General features: G+C 34.2%; 2 protein-coding genes across 2 annotated transcripts; both read left to right on the top strand.

Annotated features, from left to right (window-relative positions):
- Window positions 1–255: 255 nt before the first annotated feature.
- LOC113778726 (probable S-adenosylmethionine-dependent methyltransferase At5g37990) lies at window positions 256–2,527 on the top strand. Its single transcript, XM_027324209.1, has 3 exons — window positions 256–345; window positions 430–1,098; window positions 1,991–2,527. The coding sequence occupies exons 1-3, from the start codon at window positions 277–279 to the stop codon at window positions 2,327–2,329; spliced, it is 1,077 nt and encodes a 358-aa protein (XP_027180010.1). The 5' UTR covers window positions 256–276; the 3' UTR covers window positions 2,330–2,527.
- A 6,093-nt stretch (window positions 2,528–8,620) lies between these two features.
- On the top strand, window positions 8,621–11,510 carry LOC113776979 (serine/threonine-protein kinase SAPK3-like). Its single transcript, XM_027322031.1, has 7 exons — window positions 8,621–8,750; window positions 9,876–9,931; window positions 10,059–10,115; window positions 10,221–10,274; window positions 10,343–10,435; window positions 10,544–10,636; window positions 11,193–11,510. The coding sequence occupies exons 1-7, from the start codon at window positions 8,621–8,623 to the stop codon at window positions 11,214–11,216; spliced, it is 507 nt and encodes a 168-aa protein (XP_027177832.1). The 3' UTR covers window positions 11,217–11,510.

Raw genomic sequence — 11,510 nt, 5'->3', positions numbered from 1 at the left:
ATCAGGAAGTCCTCTTAAATGTGATTTTAAACACTTTTCAGCGTGAATCCCTGCAATTAATACCAAACATCACATCTGAGTAAAATCCATCTAATTAGTGTAATATTTAGTCAAATAATTACGCAATATTATCCAAAATATCCCACTCAAATGCACCCTATTACGTGTAAAGGGCTAAAAGACAACACTTAATCCTAAGCTTCTGCCTAGTATAAATTAAACCATCCAGGCAGAGATATCAAGACATGGTAAGAGAAGAGATATAGATAGAAAAAAATGCCTCAAGCATATGCCATGAATGGAGGAAATGGACCTCAAAGCTATGCCCAAAACTCATCCTATCAGGTTGCTAGTTTACCTCATTATAAATGTCTATAAGACTTACGTAAAGATTTTATTTATTTATTTTTTTTTTTTTTTTTGCGGCAGAGAGGAGCAGTAGACGTTGCAAAAGAACTTATCAAAGAAGAGATTGACAAAGAACTTGATGTCAAGCAACTTTCTTCAACCTCTGTGCATCCATTTCGCATAGCAGATTTTGGCTGTTCTACAGGACCAAATACATTTGTGGCCATGAAAGCGATAAGAGAAGCCCTGGAGGAAAAACTCAGAAAAGAGGGACTAGCATCTGAAGTCCCTGAGTTTCAAGTCTTTTTTAATGACCATATATCTAATGATTTCAACACACTTTTTGCTTCACTTCCACCAGAGAGACACTACCTTGCGGCTGGAGTGCCTGGTGATTTCCACAAGGTTTTGCTCCCAAAGGCATCCCTTCATTTTGCTCACTCGTCTTGCACGCTTAACTGGCTTTCAGATGTGCCAAATGAGGTTACAGACAACACGTCCCCTGCATGGAACAAAGGAAAGATTCACCACGGAGGGGCCAAAAAGGAACTTCTTGAGGTTTATGCATCTCAATTTGCCAAGGACTTGGAGTCATTTCTGAATGCAAGGGCACACGAGCTCGTCGATGGAGGGTTGATGGCCCTTGTTATTCCTACTGTCCCTGATGCCATCCGTGAATCTCAGACAACTATCGTCCCAGAGAAAGGATTTGAAATTCTAGGATCTTGTCTCATGGACTTGGCTAAGAAGGTTAGATTTCATTAGTTTCAGATCTTCAACTAAGAACTCTATGCGAATACATCTCAATGCAGGGATGCAACATAGAATTTTGATTTTCTTTGTCACTTGAATAACATTAAATTTGAATTATGATCTAATATATCCTAAATAGTTTTAGATAGTTAAATTATTCATTTTTGAATTCAAATGACATTTGGAATTCTTTTTTAACAGTTCTATGAGCCTGCGGGACAGGAGTTTCGTTGGATCGGATCTTTGCAGGGAGGGGCAGCCACCCCTCAAGAATTTTAAAAAATTCATTTGCCCTCTTATGAATTTTAAAAAGTTTATTTGTATTATAATTTTGCCTTAAGAAATTGCCCTTCTCCCCAAGCTTGAGAATTGAGAATCTGGTATTCTGTGGAAATATTTTTGACATTTGATATTTGCCCCACAAAAAATTTCAGAACTTTTACTTGCAAATAGGGCTATGAATGAAGCTAATTGAGCCAAGCACTCAAGTTGTCAAACTTGTCTATCTATTCTAAAGAGTTTAAAATTGTATTTAAATTAAATTTATTTATTTATTGCACTGAATTTAGATGAGCTTTTATCAAGTCAAACTCGATTAAATTTTTCACATATAAATTTCATATACCATGTTAAGTCAGCCAAGCTCGATTTCAGATTTGAAATTTTATTGGATACAAAATATTGTTCATGTTTGGTTTGATTAATTGGAGAACTAAGCGCAAATTAGTTTTTACTAGTTCAACCTCAATTCGAGTGTAGCGTAGTTTCGCTCATTTTACATTCCTATTTGCAAGTATAAAATATTATTTTGATATTATGTCCTTACCCTCTAAACTGCAGGTTTTGGCTAAAAAAAAGTACTTTAATTACTAAGATGCACTTATTGCAGGGACTGGTTGATGAATTGAAAGTGGATACGTTCAACATACCACTATATTACCCATCTCTTAATGAGATAAAGACCCTGATGAAGGCAAATGAACATCTAAATGTTCAGAGAATGGAGATATTAAGCATTCCAGGAAAGCATGAGTTTTCCTCCAACCCTTGTGGAATTGCTTTGCACCTCAGAGCTGTATTAGAGGGACTTCTAGAGAAACAATTTGGAAGTGATATCATGGATGAATTGTTTGAACTGTTTACGCAGAAACTCGCAGAGTCTTCCTCTCTCTTTAACCCTGAGAATCAGGATGTGGTTGTCCTCCTGAAGCGAAAAATGAGAACATGAAACAAATTTAGTGGACCTCATGGATTGTGCTGGTGTTGTTAGTTTCCGAAGGGCAACCCAAGAAATGGCTTTGAAACAGCTGCTCCTGACTGTGGAACATTAGCTTGCATAATCCAGCATATCTAGAAGCTATCCATTGTAATGGATGAATACAAAAGAACTTATAATGGATGATTAACAAAGAATAAAATCTCACGTATCTTATTGTCCAACTATAAGCTTGGTTGAGGACATCATGTTAGAATATATATTTTGTGTGGCCTAAATAACCACATATGATATTTCTAATGATTTTTTTTCCCAAACGATAACATATGATATTTCTAATGATTTGATTAAATATTTTCTCACTAATTTAAGTGACAAATTTGTATGTGAAAAATTCAATCGAGCTCAATTCGATAAAAGCTCGTGTGAACTCAAAACAATGAATAAAGAAGCCAAATTTAAACACAATTTTAAATTCTTTAAAATTTACAGACAAGTTTGAAGACTTGAGTGATTGATTTAATTAGACTCATTTACATCGTTGTTTGGAAGTAAAATGTTTGTAGTTTTTGTGGGGCAAAAGTAATGTCAAAAATATTTCAACAGAATACCAAATTCTCAAGCTTGGGAAGAGGGGCAAGTAACTGACATCAGAATAATTTCTTAAGGCCAAATTCATAATACAAATTAACTTTATAGAATTCATAAGAGTGGGAGTGAAATTTTTAAAATTCTTGAGGGGCCGCTGCCCCTTCCTGCAAAGATCTGATCCAGAAAAATCCCATCCCACAAGTTCGTAGAAGTGTAAAAAATGAATTCCGAATGCCATTTGAATTCAAAAATGAATAATTTAATTAATTTGACTATCTAAAACTGTTTACTATTCAATGCTAGATGATAAATGTTCGAATTTAATACTATTCAAGTGATGAAAAAAAATCAAAATTCTACTTTGCGTCCCAACATTAAGGGTTATTCAAATAGAGTTCAGGGGTTCAAACCTTGGCTCTCATCAATATGTCTCTATACGAGGATTGTTCTAAATTCATACGAGTGAGTGGTGCACCCGTCTAGTCTAATGGTGGTTCAGTTCCCGTCAGGTTCTCCGGACTCAATTGGACCACTCCTAAGAGTCGATTCCCATAGAGTAGGTTCCCTCCCCCTCTTCGAAATAGGAGTAGGCTAGGTTAGGTTGTATGTGCCGCTACGAAAAAAAAGAAAAAAAATAGAGTTCTTAGTTGAAGAAGATCTGAAACTAGTGAAATCTCACCTTCTTAGCCAAATCCATGAGGCAAGACCCTAGAACTTCTAGTTCTACCTCTGTGATGGTAGTTGTATGAGATTCACGGACAGCATCAGGGGTAGAAGGGCCATCAACCCTCCATCGATCAGCTCATGTAAATGACACCACGTCCTTGGCAAATTGAGACGCAAAAGCCTCAAAAACTTCCATCTTGGCACCTCTATGGTGTTTCTTTCCTTTGTTCCGTGCAGGGGACATGATGTCTGCAACCTTTTTGGCACGTCTGAAAGCCAGTGAAGCACGCAAGATAAGTAAGCAAAATGAACGGATGCCTTTGGGAACAAGGCCTTGCTGAAATCACCAAGCACTCCTGCTGCATAGCGGTGTATCTCTGGTGGAAGTGAAGAGAAAAGAGTGTTGAAATCATTAGATATATGGTCGCTAAAGAGGACTCAAAACTCAGGGACTTCAGATGTCAATCCCTCTGTTCTGAGTTTTTCCTGCAGGGCTTCTGTTATGACTTTCACGGCCGCAAAAGTCCTTGAGTTTTGGGGTATGTGAAGGCAGGAGGGAGGGATTGTGAAGCAAGACGTTCGGGATTTAAAATCTCTCACTTATGCTATAAAAAAACAAAAAAAGGTTCTTCCCAAAATTCACGCCCTTAAGGGCATAAATCTCAAGACGTGGACTTTCTTATGAGTTTGAGATAACGCCTTCTAAAATGGATACGTGAAGGCACTTTGTGTTTTACCCTTATTAAATACGCCCATAATAATAATGAAGTAGGAGATGTCATTATTGCTTGAGTTTATGGTTTTAACTTTTCGGTAATGATTGTCGATCAGGGCAGGGTGGAAGAAAATATTAAGGTGTGATTCAAGTTTATGGTTTTTACTTTTCGGTAATGATTGCTGATCAGGGGAGGGTTGGAAGAAAATATTAAGGTGTGATTCTGTTTAACTTCGAAAAAGTCATGCCTAGGTGGCTATTGGGAAAAAATTATATTGAGACATTAGGAATTAAAAATCTTTGATTCAATTTTCCTTTTCCCCTGTCTGCACTTCTTAAATCACATCTTTACTCCTATTTACAAAAATTAAAAAAAAAAAGTTTATTTGACATACACAGTAATATTTGATAATTCATAAAAAGTTATGGAAATATCTGAAATGACGAAGAGTCACCATAACTCACAATTGAGTGCTTCATGTACGTGATGCCATGTATAGGTTTTAACCTAATATTATAGGGTACATTTGGAACAAATTTGTGCCGGTACATTTATTACAAGTGATAGTAAGTTTCTTATAAAGCAAGTAAGTGTTATAATTTGTGCAAGTTATTCTTTATATAACAAATCTTACTAAATTTTTAGCAGAACTTACCACTTTTATACAAAATATACTATTTTTTCAAGAAAAATTTATGATTTCATTGACAAATTTTACCACTTTTTTTTTAGTAAAACTCAGTGCATAATTAATAAATTCAACTAACTTTGAAGCAAAATTTACCATTTTTTATTACAAAATTTACTACTATTTCTTTCAGGTAAAAATCATGACTTTATTAACAAATCTTACTATTTTTTTATGCAAAATGTAGACACCAAAATTTTGATAATTCATTTATTTATTTATTTACGTTTGACCCTTTAATTCTTATTTCAAGAAAGATCATTTTTTTATTTGATTGGTTTTTATAGGAAAGTGAAGATAGGAAAACAAAGAAAATGGAAATGAAAAATCAAATTTTTGTAAAAAAAAAAAAAAAAAATCTCCCCTGACGCGCGTGTGCAACACGCAACACACTAGAAACCAACACAATAGCTGGATTTTTGGAGCATTTTGGATTCAATTTTTCTTCCTTTTCTTTTTCCCCAACTTTACCGGTACAAAGGGCACCTCATCCTTGCAAGAATTATCAAGAAACCTCTAGAAACAAGATCATCAAATGGTCCAAAATGAGCCAACAAAACTCATTCCATCCCCACCATTGAGATAAGGGTTTTGTTGTTTTAGTCTCATTTCACTACAAGAAATTTGGCCTTTTGTGACAACATACTCTGTGACAATATATAAAGTTGTCAGAATTGAAGACTTTAGTGACGACATTAAAAGTCATCATTCTTGATCGTGGGTTCACCCATCAACAGTGACAATACGGGATAAGTCGTCACAGTATGGATGACGTGCAACTATCCAGTCTGGCGGGAGATCACCATTGTGACGACTCAAAAAGATGTTGTCACTGTATGACCAACTTCAGTGACAACTTGTTAATATCGTCACAATATGGTGAAACGTTCTAAATTAGTGACAACAAGTAGTCGTCACTGTACAAAGCGTTTATTCCCATTCCACTTTCACTAATTCTACTATGACACCCTAATATTTTCAATATGGCACATATGTTGTAAATAAATTTTATTAATTCTACTATGACACCCTAACTTTAACATTTTGACCCCATATACCACATTAATTTTTTTAATATGGGCCATGTGTTATAAATAAATTTTATTAATTCTACTATGACACCCTAACTTTTACGTTTTAGCCCCATATACCACATTAATTTTTCGATATGGCCCATGTGTTGTAAATAAATTTAATTAATTATGTTATTTCACTGAACTTTTATATTTTAGGCCCGTATTTGGTAAACTAATCTCATTAACTCTACCATGACACTAGTATCTTTTGCAATTTAGCCTCGTATGCAATAAAGAGTGGTTGTATTAATTCTATTATGGCACCCTATGCTTTTACACATTAGGTTGTGTTCATCATTAGCAAAATAAGGAAGGTATTGTAAAAAAAGATGTTTACCTAGTTTTTAATTATTCCAAATGTAACTAATACCTAGTTATAAAGTTAAAAAATATCATGAATTCATTATTTAGTTCTGTTGACAACATAGGGGAAATTACTGATAATAGTAGTGTGAAAATAATGGTAGAGAATAATAAAATTTAATATGAAAGTAAGTAAAAATCTTGACAATTGCATGACTGGAGTTTGTAATGTATTACAATTTACAATAATGTGATAAAAAAAGTTTCATTAATTCTATTATGACACCTTAACTTTTGTACTTTAGCCCTATATGTAGTACACCAATTTCTTTAATTCTATTATTACATCCTAACTTTTGCAATTTAGTCCCATATTTAATTCACAAATTTCATTAAGTGAACAATGGCACTCTAACTTTTACAATTTATCCCCATATGTAATACACGAATTTTATTAATTCTGTTAGGGCACCCTATGGTGTTGCAATTTAGCCCTTTTTTCTATTTGCAAAATACAGAAGGTATCTTAATAAACTATGTATACATATTTTATAATTTTTCCAAATTTAGGTAATAATTTGTTATAAATCTAAAAAAATTTCATACATTCCCTATTTATCCTGATGACAACATGGTGGAAAATTAATAAATAGGACAATCTGAAAATAGAGGTCGTTAATAGTAGAATTTAACAATAACTGAATATGAAATTAAGTCTAATCCTAACATTTCCATGATCAAAAAGTTGTTATTAATTATAATAGTCACATTTATCATTTATGAATTGGTACTTATACCAAATACCTAACAATATCTGAATATGAAATTAAGTCTAATCCTAACATTTCCATGATCAAAAAGTTGTTATTAATTATAATAGTCACATTTATCATTTATGAATTGGTACTTATACCAAATACATTTAGCGTTTCGTACATGTATTTGTAAACTATTTCGCTTGTTCAATCAACTAATTCAATCGTCAGATTTTGTTAGACTATAAATCATACATAATTGATAGCACCAAAAAATGAGTACCAAAAAGATTTGGATTAAAAGAATGTTTATTTTTTTTCGAATCATAAATATATTTCTAACAACTTTTTTAGTTTTTGTACTATTTTATTATATAATAAATTAGAAAGAGTCCTATATTAGTTAAAAATGCTAAAAAATTTTGCCCAAACACACTAAATTATCATATTCTATTATTTTAATGCAACCTGAGAGTAAAAAAAAATAGAAAAACTAATTACATAACATAAAGTTGAGAAAAAGAAAAAATAGAGAGATAGGAGAAAGAACGAAGAAAGCGTGAATTTTTTGCATCTAAATAAGAAGAAGGCGTGTTAGTTATATATTCAGAACTAAGAGCGGCAAATTGAAAAATTCAAGAGGCATGGCGCGGTGAAAGAATTTTAAGGAAACGACATCGTTGCTTCAGTAGTATGCACTCTATGTCCAAAACACTTAGCCAAATTTTCAGACATCTTCTCCCCCTCTCTTTATCCTCCTCACTTCACCGAATGTACTACTCTGTATCAAGCTCGCACTACCAAATCCATCCATGAACTAGAGTTTTCGATTGTCTTCCATAAACAATTAGTGCAAGCACTTTCAATTTGGGTTACTTTGTTGAGCTCGCACCACCAACATCCCTAATTCAGAGCTTGATACATTGGCTTGGTGGCAAGAAATTAGAAATTAGGGCTTGAAAACTTGGGTGAAAGCTGAAGTTTAGAGCTTGAAGCTTGGGGAAAACGGGAAGTTAGGGATTGAAGGCATAGTTTGAGGTAATTTCAATATTTGTGTCTAATTTTGCATTGCATGGTAGGGATGTTCATGGCTATGGCTAGTTGCACCTTCTCTGTTTCTTGTCAGATTTAGTTTTTAGGTTCTTGAATCCCTTTTTGTTCTGGTTTTATAGATTTGTTGGATTTTCATGAATTGGTTCTTTATTAGTGACTTTTGGGTAGAGTCCTGTGAATCTTGATTTGGGTTTTGGCAAAATTTGGTCAAATTTCTCATGTCTCTTTGGAAGTGCTATTTCTAATTGAAAAGAATAATAAACGAGCTAGCCCATTTTGGCTTTTTATGAAATCTAAAATTTGAGTTTTTAAAGGGGTGAACGCTTCAGTTTTGATTTGGTTTTTCGGTAAAAGCAAGAAAGATTGTTGTTTTTCATCCTTTTGTGGAGTTGGAGATGATTTGAGTTTGTGGACTCGAGAAACTTGAGGTTGGTTTAATGTGCTGAGGTTGTTCAATGGTTGTGGAAGATTTGGTTGAGATGAAATTCAGGCTTGCTGATGGCAGTGACATTGGACCAAGCAAGTTTAGTCCTTCTACAATCGTGTTATCTCTAAAGGAAAAGATGACTTCTTTATGGCCTAAAGGTTATAGTTTACTGAAATCTACACAAAAGTGCTAATTTGCTGTACTTCATATTCCAATTCTTTTGTTTATTTATACTTTGATGTTTTGTATTGTGTTCTATCTAAGCTATGAAAATTTGTCTACCCTTTTGTAGATATATATTGTGGCTAATTTTACTATCTTCAAAATCTGGTGTTGTTTTGTTTACTTTGCTGTCATGGTTTTCCATTTTGACATGTTTGCAAGATGTTTCTCTGATAAAGGATTACCTTACGTGATTCATAAGGTAATTTTTTGTTCTTTGGCTTGTTTAATCTTGTTCCTACTGAGACTTTTGCCTATAACTTTCTATGGTATGACATCCAAGTTCGTTTCATAAATAGTTAAGCTAATTTCTCCAAATCTTTTCATACATTATTTGCATTTTCAGCTTTCTTGTCTGACTTAAAACTTTACTGATTTAACCTCCTAGCTGCAAATCACTCGCCCCTCAGGCATAGGCTGATGCACACAAAAGGAAATGTAGACATACAACAAAAATGGGCGACAGTGGGGAGGTGGCAGGTTAACCCATGTGTCTTATGTTGAAGCAAATAAAAGGAAACTCAGGCTATCTTGCCTTCCTTTAGCCACTGAAATTACTCTACCATCTCTAGCACTGTACTTCCCAAATCCATGTTAGACAAGAAGTGATATTTAAGCACCTGAAATTCCATCATTAATAAAACCTGAAAGCAGGTATCTAAAGTTGTAGACTTCATCTTCAGTGGTCCTGCTAACCTGGGACTTAAAATTCTTTCTTTTATTTCAATTAAAATTTCAAGAACAAGGTCTTCCATAGTAAGTTATTGGTGTGCTAGATTCCTAAGGTAATTTTACAAAAAAAAAATTTTGTGGGAATGCTGAAAAACATAAATTGAAATCACAAAATGAACTTAATCAGACATGGATGACCATTCTTCTACAATCCAGCAGTGATAAAATTTTTTGTCAAATATGTACTAGAATAACAAGTAAATTCTTCTAACAAGAACAATGAAATGAGTAACTGTCTAGAAGCTTTTTGTTGGAAAATCTCCACCTAAGAAACTGCACTATAACAAGCAACTGTCCTGATATCTAATTCTCTGGCTAGTTTGTTATAGCCTTGCCTGCACTAGGACTAGGTAGACTGCCCATCCAAGCCGGAGGCAACATACTGGTGTGCTCGTGCACAGTCTGGAACAGAGGTGGCAATGCAGCGTAAACTAATGTTGTTTCTTTCATGGCTGAATTTGCAGCACCTGATCCATCTCTGGCCTCTCCGTTTGACCAAACACTAATCTTAGGTTGTAGTCCTTGGATCGCCTCAGCATTGTAGTGCTGGTGGATTCAATGAAGATGAGGTGTAAACACATGCAAAATATATTTCGTTTGCCTTGATCTCATTTTCTTTTGGCATTGATTTTATAGAGAGATACTTATGGGACTTTCTTATTGTTAAAACGCAGGCTCGCTTTTTCTTCCAGCAGCTAATATCTGGTGTTAGTTACTGTCATTCAATGGTGAGATATTAGAACTATTTATTCTTTTTGAGTCCTCTTATTATTATCTCATTGTTCTCTCAATGCAGGAAATCTGTCACAGGGACTTGAAGCTGGAAAACACACTTTTGGATGGGAGTCCAACACCACGTCTTAAAATATGTGATTTTGGTTATTCTAAGGTTACAAATCTTTGCATTTGGAATTAAAAAAAATTGTGATTCAATTGACTTCATATTTTTTTCTGTGGATAATTTGAAATTTTGTTGGTTTCTGGCATTTACTTGCAGTCCGGTTTGTTGCACTCACAACCCAAATCGGCAGTTGGAACACCAGCATATATTGCACCTGAGGTCCTGTCAAGGAAGGAATATGATGGCAAGGTCTGTATCATCAAAATTCTTGAAGAATTTACGAAGATTCTCTCCCTCTGAGCATTAGTTTCCTCTTCTAGTTAACTCTTTACTGTGATAGTATAATGGAATTTCCTCCCTTTTGCTGTGATATGGTATTACTAGATCGACTAGTATCCCCAACTTGCATCCAAACATAGTCAAAAGTAGTAGTACTGTTTCTTCTAAATCAGCAATATGGCCCTTGTCTCAAGCATCTTGTAAACTTTGTGCTAGTGGTTATGCTTCTTCAGTTCATTTCTTCCTGCTTAACAGGCAGGCACTGCTGCCTACTTTCTGCTCATTAAATAGTTTTGTCTCAAGAAGGTCTTCATTCATTTTGTAATTGCTGTCTATTTTCTAGATTGCGGATGTATGGTCCTGTGGTGTGACATTGTACGTGATGTTGGTGGGAGCTTATCATATTGACTTAATTGGATTTTTGTTCAGTATAACTATTCATTCAAATTCAATAGTGTATGCTTGTAATGGCATATTTTTTGACTAAAATCGATTCTAATGCATATGATACTTTCTTTCAATGCAGTACAATGCTATTAAATGCTCTTGAGGAGATGAAAAAGGTTGGCTTTTGGATATGCTCATGAAGATGACTTCAGTTTGACACAAATTGCTGCTTTAGTCTATGTTTTTGTTTGGAAAGAGTACTTTATTTTTTTGGATGCGTAATGGCTGTTACTAGTTGAACTGATGTGAATTTAGTACTCTATTGTTTGGATGGATAATGGCTGTTAGTACTTGAACTAATGTGGGCTTTGGAACCCATTTTGGTTAATGTGTGTTGTGATGAATTTAGAGATGTTTATAACCATATATATATATTTGAGGGTTCATTGTACATTAA

Source organism: Coffea eugenioides, chromosome 7 (genome assembly GCF_003713205.1).
Source record: "Coffea eugenioides isolate CCC68of chromosome 7, Ceug_1.0, whole genome shotgun sequence".
NCBI lineage: Eukaryota > Viridiplantae > Streptophyta > Magnoliopsida > Gentianales > Rubiaceae > Coffea > Coffea eugenioides.
This window is presented reverse-complemented; position numbering and strand designations above follow the sequence as displayed.